The sequence below is a fragment of the Macrotis lagotis genome, chromosome 2, assembly GCF_037893015.1.
Source record: "Macrotis lagotis isolate mMagLag1 chromosome 2, bilby.v1.9.chrom.fasta, whole genome shotgun sequence".
Taxonomy (NCBI): Eukaryota; Metazoa; Chordata; class Mammalia; order Peramelemorphia; family Peramelidae; genus Macrotis; species Macrotis lagotis.
The window spans coordinates 342921365-342942494 of NC_133659.1; the positions used below are offsets into that span (position 1 = coordinate 342921365).

The window sequence follows — 21130 nt, forward strand, 5'->3', positions numbered from 1 at the left end:
CTTGTCAAGGGAGGATGTGAGTGGGTTGTTCACCAAACTATTCTCCATAATTTTGTTTCTAAAAAAGCTATTGGAAAGATGCTGTGAAAGGGGAGCTCCAGGAACAGTGAGAGATCATTATGAAAAATTCAAATTTAATTCAAAATAAGAAAAGTGTCTGGACTGATCACTACAGCACTGGTCAGTATGAGCCTAGCTGACAGACAGTAAGGTTTCCATCCCCAGAGGAGGCTGGAGAGATCTGGAGGCCAGGCTGATCAGGGTGTCCTCCGTTAGCACTACAATTCCATTGTCCTAGGGGAGTTAGAGCAGGCCATGGAGGCAAGGGAAGAACGATCTTTGTGGTGGTGAAGGGATGGGATCCTTGGTATCATTCCTCAGTATTTAGACATATTCAGTAATTTGGGTTTCAGAGCTGGGGGTGGGGTGGGGAGGTGGAGGGGACAGGCTTCCGAATGAGAGCAGAGTAGGGAAAGACCTTAAAACAGGGATTATCGGAACTAGGAGGGTCCTTAGACAGGGAAGACCAGAGATGGGAAGGGGATGTCAGAGCTACCAGGAAGCTTAGAAGATGGAAGGTCAGTTGGGATGGGGTGGAGAGACTGGATATCCCTTGGGAAGCAATGTGGCTCTTTATACAAAGTCATACTTTTGAGTAAGAGGATCCTACCTCTCAAACAGGAGGGCAGTCAAAGAGTACCTATTTCAACTCCTTTATTTAACAGATGGAGAAACCAAGGCCAGGCACAGTGAAGTGACTTGACTAAGGTCTCACAGGGAGTAATTGTCAGCGATGAGACTGGAGCTACATGCTCAGACTCAAGAACCTGGATTTAATCTTGCCTCTCCTTCTGTTCCCCTGCGTGACTGTGGGTAGACTATTTAATGTCTCTGGAACCCATTTTCTTCCCCTAAAGAATGGGGTGGGGGAGAGCAGGCGGTGAATACTCCACAATTCCTTCAAGCCTTTAATTTGTGCCTCTACTGAGCAGGTATCCTCTAGGCTTGGAGAGAGCAGCACCTGCCAGGGGCTGCCTGGGGAAGCCCTCCCTGTGGGCAGCGAAAGGAGCCATCAGGCATGACGGATCCAAGCTCTCTGGAAGCCTGGGGGATGTTTCAGGACAGCCCATCTAGTTCTCCAGTGTGTTGTTGCATCATCCGGTCAGTAAGCGGCGCTGTTGGCAAAAAGACCACCCTGTTGGGACTGGGAGGAGGGACAGAGGGATGTAGAAAGAGAGAGAGAGGAGAGAGAGAGAGAGAGAGAGAGAGAGAGAGAGAGAGAGAGAGAGAGAGAGAGAGAGAGAGACAGAGAGAGACAGAGAGACAGAGAGACAGAGAGACAGAGAGACAGAGAGAGACAGAGAGACAGAGAGACAGAGAGAGACAGAGACAGAGAGAGAGACAGAGAGAAGGGAAGAGAGGAAGGGAAAAGGGGGAAGGAAGGAAAGAAGAAAAGAAAAGAGAAAGAAAGGGAAAAAGAATAGGGAAAGAATAGGGAAGAAAAGGAGAAAGAGAAAGAAGAGTGGGGAAAGCAGCAGTGACTCAAGACCTGTATGAGCATGGACAAGCAGGCTCCTATTCCTGTACCTCAGTTTTCTTGCCTGTAAAGTAGGGACAGAAGCCTTCTTGGACCCCCACTAATCTGAGTCCCTCTTTCTTGCCCTCCAGTGAGTGGTCCCCCCGGGGGTCATAAATGTGGGGCTCCTCTTAGACTCCCCTTTGAGGGAAAGCAGAAACTGCCCCCCCCAGCCCAGGCACCCTTCTGGCAGGCAGGAGCTAGGTGCTCCCAGAGCCAGCTCCGAAGTCTGAGGGCAGCTCATGTTGCTCCAGCACCTTTAGACAAAAGCACTCCACAAATGGGAGCCTCCTAAAGTCAAGTGCCTCATTTGGACCAGTGCGGACACTGAGGCTCAGAGGCTCGCCCCAGTCACCTAGTGAATAAGTGACTGAGATGGGGGCAACTCCCTCCCCTGGTAGCACCCACAGCAGCCCCAGAATGAGGCACCCCACCACGGGTCCAGCCCCATTCCAGCAGCTGACCCTAGGAAAGGTCTCCTCCTATTCTTCCCAATCCCCATCTCTCGGTAGGTCTTCTCCCCTGCAGGCCGCTAGATGGTGCCACATGCTTAGCGCTCTGCATAGACCTCTAATTTAAATCCTGACTGGGACCCTTAATAGCTGGCTAAGGTCCCCGTACCTCAGTTTCCTCCTCTCTCCTAAAGTTGTAGCAAGGATGAAATGAGATAACATTTTGCAGCACCTTCAGATGTCCTATGCATGCTGCTGCTGCAGTCAATGACCCAATCCAGCTCAGCTCCTGGGGGCCCTGGCCTCTTGGGGCTGCCTCTTTGGGATGCCATTGGTTTGAACCGTTCTTTAGGGTCAGATACAAAGACAGCATTGATTTGGGAGGGAGTCTTGCTGAGAATTTTTTATGTCCTGGGAGGCATCAGAGCAAACCACAGGGCCCAGGAGGGATGGGACCTGGAAGAGTCAGTGCCCTCTTTTTACAGAGGACGCCCCCCCCCCCAGCTCCCAGGGGTGGCAGGAAGAAAATGTTTGAATAGCCCATGCCCTGAAACCAACCCAGATCTGGCTTAGTTGATCTTTTCTTTACCTTTCATTTGCAGCATTGTCCTAATTTGGGCCATACAATTCCTCCCCACCCCACCCCCAACAAGGAGCAAACCCCAACTCCTTCAGAACTCAGGACCAGCTACAATGACCACCAGTTTGAAGGCAACCCTGTGGCTGGTTCTGGAGAGCTGCCTCCATTTCTCAGAGGTCAGGGGTGAAGGCAGAGGACCCCGGATCACTTCTGTGGTGACCTGTCTGCCATGTGGCCATGCTCCTCTGCTGGCAGATACTGGGCCATATGGGAGACCTCTCAAGATGCCTGGGAGAGCCCCTGCCCCATTATTGTATGTGTGGAGGCTGACCACAGCAAGAAGGGATCATGGAGGATGAAATGTGGGTGAAGGACCCTGGGGAGCCCCTGACCATCCCCCTGCATTGGCCTCATGGGAGTAGCCAGGAGGAGCTCTGTAAGACCATGACTGCCCACTGTCTCCATCTCCTCCCCCTGGCACAGGCAGGATGGAGGGAGCCAATGATCAGAAAGCTTTTCTGAGGGGAGGCTCCTGAGCTCTTTGCCAGCTTCTGGGGTGTAGCAAGAACCAAAGAGCCAACAGTATAGTACTGTCAGGCCCCTAGAAGATGAGTCTCAATGAGAGTCATAACCCTCCTCAGACCAGCTTAACCAATCCATTGGGACAAAATGGATGAGGATTGTTGAGGTGCATTTCTATGGAGTTAGTTCATCAGTGGCTTTTGATGTGCTGAGGGTTAGAATGATAGAGAAGGAGGAGGGAGGCCAGAGCAGTGTGGGAGCCCCTGCAGCAGCACCCCAGAGCTGGGCACAGCAGCCTTGAGCAGCTACTTCGGCTCCTTCTTGGGCCCAAAGAACAGAAGCATTAGGAGCTATTGACAAAAAGAAGGGAGAAGCCTCATCCTGTAGCCTTAAAAGGATTTGAGCCCATGGAGTCCACTCCACTTATTTTACAAGGAAGGAAACTGAGGCATGGGGCAAGCTCAGCCCAGATTCCAACTGTCTCCTGGCTAGAAAGCTTTGTATGATGCCAATGTAAAACATTTTATTTCCCCTTAAAATGTTTCTAAGAGCCATCGACTGGTCTGGGATTGGTTTTGATTCAACTCAATGAATTTATAAAGTACCTGATGAATACAAGACCCTGTGCTGGAGGTGGGGGTGGGGGGGAATCAAAGATGACATTAGACAATCCTCCCACAAAAAATTCATAATCTAATGGGGAGCAGACATTTACATAGACAAATATAGTAAGATTGGCTGAAACAGGCAAAGGAGACCCAAGGGTACCCAATAGGAAGGAAAAAGTACTTTCTCCTGTCTTTCAATGCCAGACAGATTGGGGAAGATTCCATGGAGTCATGGGCTTATGAGTTGAGTTTGAATGCACCAGTAATTTCACTGGTGTGGGTCAGTAGCATCAAACTTAAAGAGAACATTTTAATCTGATCCAGGTCCCACTTGAGAGAGTTGGATGCTTGCTGGGGCTTCCTGTTTGATCCCTCTAGGAGAGGGACCTCCCAGGTGAGGAAGAGGCATCCTCTTTGAAATCTAAACAGCTTCAGGAGTTGGCCAGAGCATTCAGGGATTAAGTGACTTGGCCACCAGAAGCCCAGCTCTTCCTGACTTTGAGGTCGGCACTTTACAAACTCTGCCATGCTACCTGGCAGGCCTCTCATCTCTAAAGGATGGTTAGTCACCAGGTAAAAAGGAGAGGGCATCCAAGGTAAGCAAAACCATAGAAGGAAAGGTATGGAGTCTGGAGAGTGAGGAGCACATATGTAGTTGAGTGTATCCAACTCAGAAGGTATTTGCCTAGTGTGTCCCAAGGACCCCTTTGGCAGCCTGGGGAAACCTGTAGCCCCCTTCTTAGAAGAATGTCTCTAAATGCATAAAATGCACCAGATTGCACAGGAAATCAATTCTAATTTTAAAGATGTCATTATTTTCCTTTTCCAGGTCATCGAGTCCCCTAAAATTTATCAGCAGACCCCTCTGGGGGTGGGGAGAGTCAGAGATCCCAGGTAAGGACACACACCCCAGTGGGTATTCTGAGACAAGGTTGAGAGGCGCCATTTTGTGCAGGGCTTTGACATACAAGACTGAGGAGCTTGAATTGGACCCAGCAGGCAAGAGGAGCTTTGGAGAAGGGGCCTGCCCTGCATGGCCAGATAGTCGGACCTTTCCTTCTGGTTTGTGCTTCCCCGGGATCCCAGAACTGTGAAGCCCTCTTAGCACCCTCCTCATCTAGTCATCAACTGGTGGGGCCACCCAGAAGGGTCTCTTCTTGAAGAAATCCGGGCTCTTTGGGAGTCAATCAACCAGACAGGACACCCAAAGGGCCTCCTAGGTGCCAGCTACTCTGACTCCAAAGGCAGAAAGGAAGTAGTGACCATTCTCATGGGAGATGGCTGTAGACCACTGTGTCATTAAAAAGGACATTGGGAGAAATGTGGGTCATGTGGGCCTCAAATGGACCTGGGGGAGATGAGGCCCAGACTAGCCTCAGAGACACTCTCCTAGCTTAGGAAGCAGATACTTGCTTTGCTTCTAGGAGTCACAGCTCTAGAATTGGCAAGGGATCCTCAAGGGCCATGGAATCCCAGCTCAAAATACCATCTAGCCAATTCAACTTGGCCAATCAGAACTTATCCTTCTGCCCTCAAACCTTCCCTTCTTCTGAACTTCCCCACCATTGGCATGGGCAATTGTGCCCTCTCAGACAGCCAGGTTTAAAACTCTATGTCTTAGGGTAGCTAGGTGGTGAAGTGGAAGGAGCACCGGCCCTGGAGTCAGGAGGATCTGAGTTCAAATGAGACTTCAGACACTTAACAATTACCTAGCTGTGTGATCTTAGGCAAGTCACTTAACCCCATTGCCATAAATAAAATTTTTAAAAACTGTCCATGTCTTTTCTGACACTACTCTTAGATTTATGCTCTACCTTCAATGTGTTGGCATGTCTTGTGTCTACCTTCCCATTCTCTCTCCGGTTCTCTCCTGAACCACTGTAGTAGCTGCTGGGGAGTCTGCCTGGCTCAGGCTCTCCCCACTCCAGTCCAGCCTCCATTCTGTCACTAAAGCTCATTTCCCCATGCCCCTGCTCAAGAAGCATCAATGACTCCTATCACCTCTAGGATCAAATATAAAAGTCAAAAGAATTTGACTTTCAAAGTCCTTCACAACCTGGTTTTTTCTACCTTGCCCGAGTTCTTATACTTGGCTCCTTACAGGTTTAGCCCATGTCTGTCAGATTACTGACAGAAGATGATAAAACTTGGGCCAAGAAATGAGGTGATTTGCCCAAGGTCATCCAGGAAGTAAGTATCAGGCAGAGTTTACTTCCAGTGCTCCGACCAGAGCCCCAGTTTCTTTCTGTTACATCACATTATTTGCTCCATCTATTCATTGTGACCCCAAATTGACTATAGGAGCAAACTTCCTTACTGGGAGAATGAGCTGCTCAGCCAGGCAGCACAGGGGGGACCCATCTCCAGGGATCACCCCAGACCAGCCCTGAGCTGGCCACCAGCACCATCCCCATGGGCAGGAGCAGCCCGGCTACTCACGTGTCTCCAGATTTGCGGTAGTTTTCGGGGCAATCGAAGGAGAGACAGCGGAAGCTGCCCTGGATGTTGAAGCAGGTGGCATTGATGGAGCAGTTGTGGGTTCCTGCAGCACACTCATCGATGTCTGTTGGGGGCACAAGAGTGTGAGTTCAGGACACCTTCCCCTGCCATCCAGCCTTCGGGGTCCCTATTGGCTTCAGGTCCCAGCTCCCTGAGGAGTGCTACTGAGGGGGACCCAGCCTGGCACAGCACACATTGTGGGGGTTGGGAGTCAGATGGCCCAGGTCTGCCTCCATCACTGGCAGAAGGGTTATGGCAGAAGGGAAGACCTGGATCTAATCCCTTCTATCTCCAGGGTGACTCTGGTGTAGAAGCCAAGTCCCATGAGCCCCCCTGCATTTTCTAGCCAGCCTATTCAGAAACCTGCTCAAGAAAACTTCTTTTACCCCAAAGCTCTGAAATAATGTCCAGCCCAGCCCAAAAGACTCCTCCCAGGACCCCTGACACTGGTCCTGCTGCCAGGGCCTTGAACCTCCAGATGGATCCCCCTCAGAGCAATCCCCTCTTTCCCTGAGAGGATCTGAAGGAAGAGGTCTTTGCTTCCTTGGGGTCACATGAGAAACTAGGAAGTTCCTTAATAAGCAGCTGGGAGAGAGGTCCATTGAGGGCCCTGGTCAAAGTGGGGTGAAGGTTTTAGGAAAATAGTTCTCCAAGCAAGCACCAGCCCATGAAACAAAGCTGAGTGCATTCTGTCTTTGATGAAGAACCTACTCTAGAACCTCCTCAGACTAGACTTGGAAATAGTCATTGGTCAAGAATCCTTCAAATGATGACTTCAAAGGAGTCAGGCGAGGGCCATGCTTCCCAGTGGTTTTGGTCCTTGGACCTCCATCAACAAACACAAATGTGCTGGGAGCCCCCTGGGTAATTTAATCCAGGCCTCAGAATGTAATTATTTGTAATTACTTCCTGCTAAGACACCATTAAGGAATTTTTAGTTCCAACCCCTTAGAGCTTTGTCCAGAATCCTAAGGAGTCACAAGTCACTAAATGAGACCTGCTGTGCTGGAGAGATGTCCAATATATCAGTACACTCTATCAGTTTGGATACTTTCCCCTCTGAGCAGAAAAAAATACTTAGAATAATATGTTGGTTAATAGAAGTCTCCTCTAGCTGCCTGCTTCTCAAGGACACTGGCTTATCACAATGAGGGCAGGATGGTGGATGCTTAATAAATAGGATGTCTTCTAAGGCTCCTTTCTCGACTGGTATGGGGCCTGTCTGGTACGTGGTGGATCTATTTAAGACAGAGAATGACGGGGAGGAGGGCATCTTCATTCTAGGTCATCCCCCAAGTAGCTACAGGGACGAGAATGTCTGCTTCGGCCCAAATTTCTCTGTCACAGAAGGGGTTGGTACCCCATTAGGACACTAAGCCAGACTGAGAAAGAAACAGAAACATGAGCCCCCTATTGACCCCTCCCTTGAAGTGTATGCCCTCTCTGGACCTCAGTTTCCCTGTTTGTCTCTAAGGACTCTTTCTTTGTTGAGTTTGGGTATGTCCCCATTACACTGGGGACCATAGCTGCTTCCTCCTCAGAGGATCCATCTCCTACCCTTAGGAAGGAACTCAACCCTGTCTTGAAGCTCTCAGGGACCCTAAGTCCTTCCTGCTCCTTCCTATGACACACCTCCTCTGCCTTTCTACCATCATAGGACTCAGAGTTGTGGGGACTAAGAAACTCTTGGATCCAATCCCCTTATCTTACAGATCGGAAGCCTGTGTTCCAGAGGGAAGGTCCTTTATAGGAACTAGGAAGCATCAGAGATAGGATTTGAACCCACAAAAACCCTCACTACAAATCCTGCCCTGGAGACATAGGGGTTATATTGGAGACGTGGGACATTTGAACTGAAAAGGTCCCTAGAGATTACAGAGTCCCACAACCCTCCCAACACATGTTTTGTTGCTGAGGGAACTGAGGTCCAGAGATAGAGTGACCTGCCCAAATTCACACAGGTAGTAAGTGGAAATGCCAGGGTTCCCATGCCAGCCTCCAAATCCTTAATGAAAGAGATATGAATGGGAAGAAGGAGAGGGATAGAGAAGGGGAGAGAGAGGCTGGGGAGGGAAGAGGAAGGAGGAGGAAGAGGAGGAGGGGAAGAAGGGGAGGGGAGGAGGAAAAGAGGAGGAGGAGGTGAAGGAAAAGGCAGGGAAGGTGAAGGAAGAAAAGGAGAAAAGAGGAGGAGAAGCTGGGAGAGACGGAAGAGGAGGAAGAGATGGAAGAGACAGGGAGAGGAAGAAGAGGACAACAAACATAAGGGGGACATGAAGGGCCAAGGGACAAGAAGACACTCTAGGCTTAGAGGGTCAGTAGCAAGTCTCCATTCCTTGGTTGGCCTCCAGATCCCCTTACCAAACCTTCCCCAACATACCTTGACAACTACGCCCATTGGCAGCCAGCCTATAGCCTGTTGATGGGCAGTGGCATTGGAAGCTCCCAGGAACATTGAGGCAGCGATAGGAGCATATATGTCCTCCGGTGGGCAGAGCACACTCATCAATGTCTGCCAAGGAGAAGGTCAGTATTATCTTTTTCGTTAGAAGCAGAGGTTACTGCCACCATTGTTATTATCCTTCCCATTTTAGAGAGGAGAAAACTAAGGCAACTTGCCAGGGTCACACAGCTACTAAGGACAGAGGCAGGATTTAGACCCAGGTTCCCATTCAGACTCCCATTTCTGACTTCCCTAAACAACTCTGATGTGCAGCAGAGGCTATAGGGAAGTGTATTTCACTTCTATATAAAGAAAAACTTCCAGCAATCATTCCCACAGGTGATGCCAACCTCTCTGGGCTTTGCCAAAAGCCCCTTTTTATTCCATTATAAAGAATGAATCCCTGGGAGGGAATAGTGGGAAAGGTGAAAGGTTCTCAATCCAAAATTATTAGAAGTAAAAGAACTGGCAGGATTCCTCTGTCCTGGAACCCACCCCCAAAGGTGGAGGACTCATGCTGAGGTAAGGAATTCAGGGTTCTGGAAGGCCCCTTCCCGCTTTCACTCAAAGCAAGGCTAACTCAACCCATCCCATTATGAGGTCTCCCTTCCCAAAGCCACTCAAATGCCAATCCAGTTTCCTTCAGGACTAGGAAGGGCCCTGGACAGTCTCTCAAATTTGGGTACCCTTGCCTGTGGGGTGCCTGGGATTTGGGTTCAGGTCAACCCACACCTGATGCCCATGGGAGGCAGGGGCCCATCACATCCTGACTGTTGGCTGGGTTGGCTGAATGAGGGAGGACCTGAAGGACTAACAGTGTGTCCCTGTGGCTCTCCCATCCCCCTGGCCTTGGGACAGCCCCCCCCCCGCACCTTCACATGTGATCCCATCGACGTCACTGAGCTGGTAGCCCCGGCGGCAGTAACACTGGTAGGAGCCATACACATTGGCACATTCTTGGCTGCAGGGGTTGCTGCTACATTCATTCAAGTCTAGAAGAGAAACTGTCCCCTCAGGAGGCAGGGAATCAAGGGAAACCCAAGCCCTAAGGGAGATGATGTGGGGGGGGGGGTCCTTCCCTTAAAAAAAGTAAAATATGAACTTCAATCTGCACCTGCATCCTAGAAAGTGAGACCTGGGAAAGAGCTTAGAACTGGAGGTTCAGAGCTGGGGGGAGCCCCAAATACAGAATGTCATGGTATGGGAAGAAGCTTAGAATATGGGAGGTCAGAGTGGGAGGAAGACTTAGAACAGGGAATGGAAGATCACATCAGAACCAAGAAGGAGCCTAGAACACAGAATGGGAGGGAGCTCGGTCCATGCAAGCTTTAGGGAAAGCTTAGAACAAAGGAGGCTGAGCTGGGAGGGGCCCTGAGGACCCAAGCCCCTCCATTTTCAGAGGAAGAAGCCAAGGCCTATCTGAGTGCAAGCTGGTGGTCTTCCCAAGATCCACGGCCAGGCCCCCACCTCCCAAGCATGGCTGGTCTTCAGCAGGGAGAGAGCCCCAGGTTGGTACAATCGAGGCGATTGGTGGAATCCCCGTGTTCCCCCCTCCTCACCTTCGCATGACCTCCCATCAGAAGAAAGCTTGAAGCCCACAGTACAGCTGCAGTGATAGGACCCCGGAGTGTTTTCACACTTGTGGCCACAGAGACGCCCAGGATATCGTCTGCATTCATTGATATCTGAAAGGAAGGACAGCAAGTGAGGCTGATGGCTCTGACTTCTATCCCAGGTGCTAGGGGGTCACTTCCTGCCCGTGGTTTGGCCAGAGGAGGAGTCTGGTCCTGGAGTCAGGAGACCCCGCTTGCAGTCTGTTCTCTCCTCCCTGGAGTCCATGAGTCACAGGGGCTCAAGACCACAAGGGACCCTCAAAGCTCTCCAGTCCACCCCACCTGAGCAGCCATCCCTTCCACAACAACGAAGGAGTCATTCAGAACCCCCTTGAGGCTTCCAGCCCTGAAGATGCCAGGCCTCTGGTCCTTGGGGCCTCATCTAACCAGTGCATCCTGATTCTTTCAGCCAAGCTAGGGTGCTGGGAAGAAAAGGTCTTGGGGAAGAAATGCTAAAATAACAGGAGGTTAGATGAAATCCAGAAGTCACCATGCTGAAGATAATCCCCAATGGAGAGACACCTTAGAGGTTCTTTTTCTAATAAATTTGAATCTATTCACTCTATATCTTAGAAATTAGACCTTTATCAGAGAAACTTATAGCAAAGTCTTTTTCCTCTCACCTGCTTCTTTTCTCATTTTAGTTGCTTTGATTTCATTTGTATAAACACTTTTCAATGTTATGAAATCACAATTGTCCATTTTACCTCCTGTGATGGTGAACTCTTCCCCTACCCAGAGACTTGACAGGTAATTTCTTCCTTGCTCCTCAAATATGTTTGTGATGTTGTCCTTTATGTCTAAGTCCTATACCCATTTGGAGTTTTTCTTGCTATTTGCTGTGAGATACTAGACTAGACCTAGTTTGAGCCAGACTCTCAAAAAGTGAGTTCTTGTTCATATAGCTGGAATCTTTTTTATTTGGCAAACATTAGACTACTGTGTTGATTTGTCTCTGTATATCGTGTCACTAATCTTTTCTGGTTAATCTATTTCTGCCCTAGTGCCAAGTTGTTTTAAAGGTTAAGGCTTTAGAGTCTGAGATCTGGCACTGCCGGGTTCCCTTCTTGCCCACTTTTAAAAATTAATTTGGCGGATATCCTTGATCTCTTCTTTCTCTATAAGAATTTTATTTATTTTTTCTAATTCTAGAAACTGGCTATGGCATTGATTAAGCAAATTAATTTAAGGAGAAGTGTCCTTATATTGGCTCAGCCTATCCATGGGCAATTCCTATTTTTCCAGTGATTCAGATCTATTTTATCTGTGCAGACTGCACAATTTATAGTTGTGTTTATATAGCTCTACCAACTCTGCTCTATACAAGAGTATACTGAGACCCAGTGACACAGTGGAAATTCTCCCCAGTGAATGTCAGAGCTGGGAAGACCCTTAGAGCAAAGAAAAGTGGTGCTTCCCAATACTTGTTAATTGATCAGCTGGCCCCATGCTGAGTGCTGGGTAAACAAGATCTACCCAACCAGCCCTTGCCCTCAAAGTGTTCACTGTTCTATCAGAGAAGTCCTCATGTCCTATGGCGGAGAGTATCTAGAAGTAATCAGGGGAGCTGACATCCCTCCCTTAACTTATTCCTTCACAGACTTGTGAGGATGGTGAAGAGCCAGTGTTGGTTATCCCCAATGCTTAGACAATAAACTGAGAGAAATCAAGGGACTTGTACAAGATCAGCCAACTCAGCCAAAATGTGGTCAAAGACTTTCCCATTTCCAGACTAATCTGTCTTTCATCTGACCCCAAAGGTTTGGTTAAGTTCACTGGAGCCCTCTGCCCTCAGCCTTTCCCCAGACCAGTCACAAGCGCCAGGCTTTTCCTGCCAGGCCCATGACACTGTGGACATGGTCAAAGCCAGATAAGTCCATACCTGCACATGTTCTGCTGATTCCATCAAAATAGTAACCCGCCTTGCAGTCACAGCGGAAACTCCCAGGAGTATTGATGCAGAGATGTCCGGCCCCACAAGGCTCCGCCGGTGGAGAGCACTCGTCCACATCTGACAAGATGAGAAGGCGAAGTACAAAGTCTGGCTGTGAGGTTGGGTTCTTAAAGCGGGGAAAGAGGGGAGGAAGGGGAAGGGGAAGGGAAGGGGGGAAAGAGAGGGGAAGGGAAGGGATCTTAAGAAATAGGAGGAAAGAAAGAAGGAAGGAAGAGAAGAAAAGAAGGGGGAAAGGAAGAGGAGAATTGAAGGGAAAAGAGAAGGTTGGAAGGGTGAGAGGATTAAGGAAGGGAAAACCAAATAAAAAGAAGGGGAGGAAGACAAGGGGAAGGGAAGAAGAGAAGGTGGGAAAGAAGAGGGAAAAGGATGGAAGGAAATCTTTACTTCCTTCCTGAAACAAGTACTCCTGGTGGGACTCCCTCCCCTCCCAAGAAGTGGTTGAACCTTGGGAGACAAGGCCATGGCCTACTGAACAGCCCTCCCTGTACTTACCTACACATCTTGTCCCTTCCTCATTGAGGTGGTAGCCTCGACCACAGTTTGGCACATTTTTCTGGCAGGTGTAGGAGCCCTCGGTGTTGATACACGTCTGCCCAATAGGACATGGAGTATTGATGCTTAAACATTCATTGATATCTAGGGTGGCGAAGAAGAGTGGGGTCATCTCTACCCATCTTTGTGAGACCCAAGCCAAGTATGGGGAAAACACTGGTCAGGACACCTGGGTTCCTGATGGCTCTGACCTCTGACCGCCTGTGCTAGTGATTCCTCAGTGACCACAGACAAGTCACTTCACCTTCCTGTGCCTCAGTGACCCCTCTTTTATTTTTTTTATTTTTTTTTTAGGTTTTTGCAAGGCAAATGGGGTTAAGCGGCTTGCACAAGGCCACACAGCTAGGTAATTATTAAGTGTCTACTGAGACCGGATTTGAACCCAGGTACTCCTGACTCCAAGGCCAGTGCTTTATCCACTGCATCACCTAGCCACCCCTCGGTGACCCCTCTTTAAGAAAAAGGTGTGGACCAGATGGCTTTTGAAGCTGCTTCACACCACAGGCTCCCAGTTGAGATCCCAAACCTCTCAGAAACCTCAGGAGCCCCACAGGACATTCAGGTGGGTGAAGAATGGCCAAAATCACAATTTCAACAGTGATAGAGCCCAGATTTGAACTCAGCTTCTCTGACTCCAAAGCATTAAAGATTTCTGAAAGACGGGCTGTCTGCCTAGAAAGGTTGGAATATAAATCAAGTAGAGAGAAGCTACCAACCATAGCGACTGATAACTCAGAGGCAGCTAGGAGCAGAGGAGAGAGACCCTGGCCCACCTTGGCTTTGAATTCTGGTTTTGAGAATGCCCTTTTGGGGGTCTTAGTTTCCTCCTCTGAGATTCAGGTATTGGACTGGATGGTGGCTCAGGCCTTGCCAGTTTTAAGTCCCAAGATACAGCAAGGAATTTTGAAAAGAGACCCTGCTCAGGGCAGCAAGAAGCCATCCCAAAGTCTGTTCAAGTGATCTCCTAGAGGGAAGAACTCTGGGGGAGGGAAGGATTTGATAACAGCCATTTCCAATATAGGCCTTGAACAGAACAGTCTCCATCCAGCTAGGAGAGAGCTTAGAAGAGGGGATGTCAGAACTGGGTGGGGCTCAGAAAAAGGAATATCAAGGCTGGGGTTCACAGCTATGACTCAGCACCCTTCAGTGTCTTTGGTCCTCTTTGATCTCCCCCTGAAGTTTCCCATTTTTACCAAAGCAGCTATCCTGACCCACAGCCAGGCTATGAGGTATGGAGGCAAAACCTAACCTTCTGAAGTCCACCTCAGTTCAGGACAGGCCTGGGCAGGCTGAGATACCGCATGTCTTACCAATACAGTTGCCCAGTGCATCCTGAATGAATCCGCTCCTACACTGGAGCTTGGGTCTGCAGCGAAAAGATCCTGGAGTGTTCTGGCAGATGAAGTTGGGAAGACAGTTGTGAATCCCACTCTCACACTCATCAATGTCTGAGATGGCAAAAAAGAAAACTAATCAAGGTGCAAGAAGCCCACTGCCTCCTCTTAACCCTCCTTCAGACTCCTCAAACTGGCCACCTCTGCTTATTCATTCAGCACACAATTACCAAGCACTTGGGGGTCTCTTTTGGGAGACCCGGAGACCAGCATGTACAAAATCACAGCATCTTAGATCTCAAAGGCATCTTATTTGTCAATCAACCAATGAGGAAGCTGAGGACTTACCCACAGTCACAGAGCTGGCTAGGAACTCATGTCTCCTGAGTCTAATTTGGAGTCTGATTGGAAACTAAGCCCCCTCCCCTCCTCTCTTGTCCCAGATGCCACTAAACTAGGCAAGAAGCTTCCAGATGGTGGGGTGGGGCCAGGCAGCTCTGGCAGAAGCAGGGATTGTGTTACTTGTTCGCCCTCTTCCCAGCAATGCCCTTCAGAGGCGAAGACAAGCTCTCCCGCCTCTCAAGATTCATTCTCACCAGCTTGGGGGACTCTCGTCTGGGCATCCCTCTCCTGCTCTAGCTTTCCTAAGGTACCCTAAGATCATACCTCTCTGGACTGTCATTGAGCTGGCAGACCCAGGTTCTTTCCCAAAAGCCTGATTAGAACTACTGCCATCTGCCCTGATTCCCTGCTCTATCTTCCCAGTTCTCCCTCCCTATGTGAGCCACACTGTCCCTCCCAGCTCAGCATCATCTACAGGACTGAAGTCTACCACACGAGCCTCATCTTGGAGGCAAACATAGAAGGACTGACATTGGATGGACCTAACCACTGTCCAAGTGGGAACCAGGGTCTGGTCAGGCAGGGTAAGAAAGGAAAGAAGGATTCCAAGGGGATCTGGTGGTGGTAGCAGGGGCAGGGGGAGATGGCCATGAGGATCAGAGGGGCAGGACTCAGACCAAGGGGCTTCTGACATTCTAAGACTGGGTCTCAAAGATGAAGCCTCCTCAACAGAGCCAGAAATGCCAGTGGAGCCAACTCGGCCTTTCTAGGAGTCTGTAGTCATTGACATGAGTAGAATCATCCTATTATCAGTAAGAGGGCAGAGTTTTCTATGGTACAAGCAGAAACTGCTTGGCCCTTTGAAAAGCCAGGAGCTGGGTTCTCCCCACCTCCCTCCACCATGTCCAGTGTCGACTCCTACCACTACAGTCATCCCAGGTACGGGACATACCTTTGCAAGTGTTGTCTTCCATGAGCTCATAGCCTGTCCCACAGCTGCTCTCTCTTTGACAACGGAATGCTCCCATCGTATTGATGCATATTTCCCCGATTCGGCAATTGTGCATTCCAGTAATGCACTCATTGGTATCTGAGAAGCACCAAGGGGATTGACATACAAGTGACAAGACCATATAGGGATAAGTTACAAAAACCAATAAAACTGTGGGGAGATGCTGGTGAGAAAGGCAGGAGGTCAAAGTGGACCTGCTTCTGATGCCCTCTAATAGAATGGTCAGGACAAGTAACATGATGGCTTTTTTCTCCTAGGTTTCAATTGCTAATCATGTTATTTCTGTGAAAGTCTTCCTGAGGGGCCTCTGTGTGCCATGGACATGTGGTGGAGGGTGAGCTGTGATAAGGGTTCAGGCACAGTGGCCATAGATCATGGAATTCTTTGGTTTTATTAGACTAACTCAAAAAGATGGTCTATGCCCTGTGAAGACGCTGATTGGCACAGCTAAAGAAAGTGCCTTGTCCATGAACCCAAGGATCCTTAACAGTAAGGAAGCCCTGACTACTCATGGGGGGCAAAAGACAAAAGTCCCAGGCAATACAGAATGAAGACATCAAGCCCCAAATCCTGGGGACCCTCAGTCCCAGCATGGCTTACCTTCACAAGAGACCCCATCAGGCAAGAGCTGATAGCCCACAAAGCAGGAACAAACGACTGTGGTTCCCGTGTCTCGGCACTGCTGAGTACAAGGACCCCCTCCTGAAACCAAACAGAAGCATTGGCAAATCAACCCCATTCCCTAGGTCCCACCTTCAGCCATATTAATTTTCTATATTTGTAATAATCATGATAACCAGTAGCCTTAATAAGTCATCTTCATTTTCCATACAAAAAGAGGCCAAGTTATTTTCCCACAATCAGCAAGTACATATCAGTTCTCAGGCTCAGATTTGGGACTTTTTATTGGGAAACCACTATTCTTATCGTGTCTCTCATAGAAGCATCTATAGATGTATTTAAAATATCAAGAAATAAATTTTTTTCCTAAAGTCTTTTCCAGACTCATGGGAACAGCCCCTTGGAAAAGTAAATGATGGATTAAAGGCCCCAAAGTCTTTCATTAAGTCAATGAACTAAATGGCAATCTCCTCTCTTGAAGCTGATCTGTAAAATGATATGGTTGGAACGGCACCTCTGGGAAGCACAACAAGTCTGCTCCCACCAGGGGAACATCACTTGACTTAATTTTACAGAATTTCTTGTGTCCATGTCACATTCCCACCATTACCACTGGAAGCTCCTTGGAGAAGGGGCCTTCTTCATCCATCTTGACTTCTCCCCAACTTCCTAACACAGGTTTTGGCACATAGGACATTGAATATAACAACCATTGAAAGAATGAGTTAATCACTGAGTGAGGAAGTGAATGGATGAATCCCCAGTCAACAGACATGCCAAGTGATGAGAAATCTGAACCTTCTTAGGTGGGGGAGCTGAGATTCCAAGAGGCCCTACATAGGGTCCCTGTTCTCTGTATCTGGAAGCTGGTCCCCCACATCTTAAAAGAGAACTCCCAGAGAGAGGGAGGTGGGGGAAGCCTGCCTAGAGGAAGAAGACTTGAACTGGCCATCATAAGACACATGGAGCACACCAAACAGTGATGTGGCCATGCCAAAAATCCATCAACCATAAGCATTCATTCAGTGTCTGCTGTGCCAGTTGTGGGCTGGGAATTTGGGAGAATTCATGGATGCTGCCTAGATGTATCTCCTATGCCTCCTACCCTGGAAGCAATCAGAGATCCACTCCTTCTTATATGCATACAGCAGGCATCAACCAAACATTTGCTGAATGAGGGTCTAGCAGGAATCTGCCCCCTTCTCTCACCTCGACATCGGTCATGCAGATAGGGGTCTTCCTGGTCCACAATGTCTTCTTCAGGAATTTTAGCTATAGTAGGAAAAAAGGAAAAAGAACCCAAGAAGTTAAAGATAATCCTTACCCCCACCCCAGACCCTCATCTTCTGAGAAGAGAACTCAAGTATCCCTTCTTTCTAAAAAAAAAATTAATGGGATTTTAAAGTTTATAGGATCTGATTTTAGCTGATCCATTCCCATCACTGTAGTTCAAGTCAATATAATAAACATGATTAAGTATCTACTACATGGGGCGGCTAGGTGGCAATGGATAGAGCACTGGAGTCAGGAGGACCTGAGTTCAAATCCAGCCTCAGACACTTAATAATTACCTAGCTGTGTGACCTTGCGCAGGTCACTTAACCCTACTACATCCTGGGCAACTGAGATTCTGTAACATTGAAATGACTTGTCCCAAGTATTGCTACCCAGGACCTGGGACTCTAAGATGGGACTTCTCTTCAAAGATGTTGGGGCAGGGAGGGGGGAATCATTGATGGAGTCATTTTCAGACCTTAGCATTTCTGACCTATAATAGGTTTTGCCCCGCTCCAGGCCCTCCCACCACCACCAGTCCTTCCTTAGATGCCACCACCAGGAAGCCTTTTATGATCTCCTCTCCTTTAACCCCAAATGTGAGGGACCTTGTTCTCTCCAACTGGATGAAGAGACTGCTAGCCCTCACCTTAAAGGATGATTCTGAGGAGCAAACATGAAGAGTTTTGCTGACCCCAGATCATTAGGTGAATGTCAGTTCAGGGCACTACTATGCACATCACCTGCTACTGGTTATGGGGAGGGAACATGCATGAGGTCAAGAAGCCCTGTCTCTGCCACACACCAACTGTGTGACCTTGGGCAAGTCACTGAACTTTATGCCCTCAGGCTGCTCTCTAAGATGCCAAGGTAAGGAATGATTGTCAGTCCACACACCAGGGACTTCCACACCAATGGACTTATGGGGACAAGGAAACCCTCTTTATCCTCCCCCAATAAATAAATGAATGTAGAATAATAGATTGACAGACAGCTAGAGAGACGAAAAGACAGATAGACTGACAGCCAGACAAACAGCTAGGCCAACAGACCAGACAGATAGATAGATATACTTAACAGCTAGAGAGACAAATAGAAAGACAGACAGATATGTATAGACAGACAGACAAATGAATAATCAAACAGGTCAGATAGATGGATGAATGGACAGACAACTAACTAGCAGATTCACTAGGTATTTTGCAGAGGGGAGTTATATTATACAGATTCTGGAGGGGGAGGGCAGCTGATGAATTAGGACAGCACAGGGACAGCTGGGATGGCCAGAGGTGGTTGGGGATGAGAAAAGAGCATTACTGGTGTCCGAGGACAGGGTGACATCCCCAGGGGCCAGGTCCGTGTTCTCCTGGCCCTTGACACAGCAAGCCCGGTACACCAGGCCGCATTGGTAGCCGATCATGAGGTTGTACTCGCAGCTCTGGCCTTGGGCCTGGGCAGCCTTCCCCAACAGGCAGCAATGACAGCATTTCTGCAGAAAACAAGGGAAAGAATCAACAGGGGCTTTCAGAGACTATTGGAGTACAGGACCGGGCAGCAGTTCCCAGGCTTCTCTGCAGGGTACTGGGTCAGACCTAGAACCTGAGTCTGAATCCAGGGCTCTCTCCCCAAGGTTGTAGCCTTGACCTGCAAGGATAGGTTGGGTTCAAATCCTGGTCCTTGACAAGTTGCTCCCTTGGGTCTCAGTTTGCTTCTCTGTAAAACAAGACCCCTGGCCTAGATGACCACAAAGGGCTCTTCACATGGCTCTTTAGGGATTACTATGACCTAAGAACTTTCTCTCCAAATATAAGAAGCAGAAGGGCCTGGGAAGGACAGACTTAAAGAAGAGAGGGATGGAGCAGATAGAGTTGGGGACTGACAGCAGGCAGACCCGGCTTGAGGGTCATGGAGATCAGTGCTTTATCATCACAAAACAATTTCTCCTTATTTCCACTTGATCTCCCAGGACTTCCCATCCCCAGGGGTTCAATCCCTTTGAACCATTGAGGCGATCTTGGATGGAAAGGAACCACAGCCTCTGCCCATAGCCTCCACCCCTGGAATGGGGGCTGCACCAGCCAAGACTCCAACCATAATCACTTCAAATGGGAAAACTGACTTCAGGAGACATTGACTTCCCCGTCCAACATTCCCAGGGCTCAGCCAACTGGACTCAATCTAATTTTCCAAAACTTATTTCTTCTTGGTTCCAATTCAACTTGATCCACAGTGGGAGGTAAGGAGTAGCAAGAAATATTCAGAGGAGGGCAGGCTCCAGGACTGAGGACATGGCTCCCAAGGGACACCTTAACTGACCTGCCTGAGATCTACAAGCACAGACTCTGAGAGGATGTCTCGACTAACCTCCCATATGTGAACGGAGTGTCTTCTACCGACTAGCACAGATGGCCAGCCAGCCTCACCCTCATCCCCTGCATGACAGGAAGCTCACTCCCTTCCAAGATGTATAAATGTTAAATTTTTGGGAAAGGGGACAGGTTGGCTTTAGAGACAACAGGTTTAAAGTGACCTTGATCTGAGGCCTCTGTTGGAAGCAAGCCAACCTTGGTATCAACCTCTGAAAGTTACAGCCAACCTAGCCAGAGAGAGCATTGAATGCCACCCCCAGGGAATGGACATCAGAGACTGCTGACAAGGAGATGTCAGGACAAATTAAGGTAGAATTCGTTGGAATGACAAACACAAAGGGGGATCCCAGAATTTGGGGGAGGGAATAGGTAACATCTCCAATTCCCAGGGTCTTTCCAGGTTACTTACTATACTCTTTACTACCCAAGAAACAAATCCCTTTCCTCTCTAGGCCTCACTCACTTTCATCTGAAAATGAGGGGAAGGAACCAGATGCCTAGTAGGCTCCAGCCAGTTCTAAGGCCCAACGCCCCCCCACCTCTGATCTTCCCTGTTCTAAGAAGGCATCCCCTGTTCTAAGGTCTCTTCCAGCCCTGACATTCTATAACATAGAGTCACCACCACCTCTGCACTCATCAATCATTCTCAAAGGGCACATTTCTCTCTAGGTCCTTTCTCATTGACATTTCCTGGAGGTGCCCCTTAAGATGTCAAGGTTCAGACATTAAGATGTTCTCAACAGGACCTAGAGTCCAAGCTGCATGGGAGCGTGGCAGCAGCCACCGTGTTGGGGTGCAGACCCTCAGTCTTCCTGAGAGCTAAGAAGAACCTGAATCTTGGAGCTGCCAAGGTGGCAGCCTTGGGCATAGCCCCAGCCAAGAGCCCCATTCATGACTATCAAGCCTCTCTTTGAGGAGAGCCCATGACCCCTGGAACACTGTAAGCAGAGATGGCTCCTCGGGGAACTCTTCTGGATCATGAGGCAAATACCCCTGTGTCTCTTCTCAACAGCAGAACCCCAAGAGGAAGACTTTCCATTCCATTCTACTCCCCATGGGTAGAAACAAGAAAAAGGATGCTAGGACCCTAGAGGTCCTAAGCAATGACCCTGCAGGTCACAGGAAGGAGAAAGGATTTCACTGAAATCACACAAGGCAGGTGCCTCCAAGGGGGAACTTGAACCTACTTCCTCCAACCCTAGAGTTCTTGTAGTGCTCAGACCTTCTCCCCCAATCACCCCCTGACCCTCATGACCACATGACCCAGACAGCTAGTGGTCCCTCCTTTTTCTGATCCCCCCATGTCTGGCAGTAGCAGGATAGAGAGCAGGATGGGAGGTGACAGAGGAGCCAAGGAGCCAGGGTGCTTTGGCCTCAGTTA

General features: G+C 48.9%; 1 protein-coding gene across 1 annotated transcript in view; it reads right to left on the reverse strand.

Annotated features, from left to right (window-relative positions):
- FBLN1 (fibulin 1) overlaps window positions 1-21130 on the reverse strand; it is a 57907-nt gene that overhangs the window by 13305 nt on the left and 23472 nt on the right. The window contains exons 4-14 of the mRNA XM_074227290.1: window positions 18698-18869; window positions 17315-17377; window positions 16085-16186; window positions 15425-15562; window positions 14107-14244; window positions 12737-12880; window positions 12173-12301; window positions 10237-10362; window positions 9550-9669; window positions 8615-8746; window positions 6178-6301 (exon numbers count right to left, since the gene is read on the reverse strand). Coding sequence (XP_074083391.1) covers window positions 6178-6301; window positions 8615-8746; window positions 9550-9669; window positions 10237-10362; window positions 12173-12301; window positions 12737-12880; window positions 14107-14244; window positions 15425-15562; window positions 16085-16186; window positions 17315-17377; window positions 18698-18869 — 1388 coding nt within the window. The remainder of the gene's footprint in view (window positions 1-6177; window positions 6302-8614; window positions 8747-9549; window positions 9670-10236; window positions 10363-12172; window positions 12302-12736; window positions 12881-14106; window positions 14245-15424; window positions 15563-16084; window positions 16187-17314; window positions 17378-18697; window positions 18870-21130) is intronic.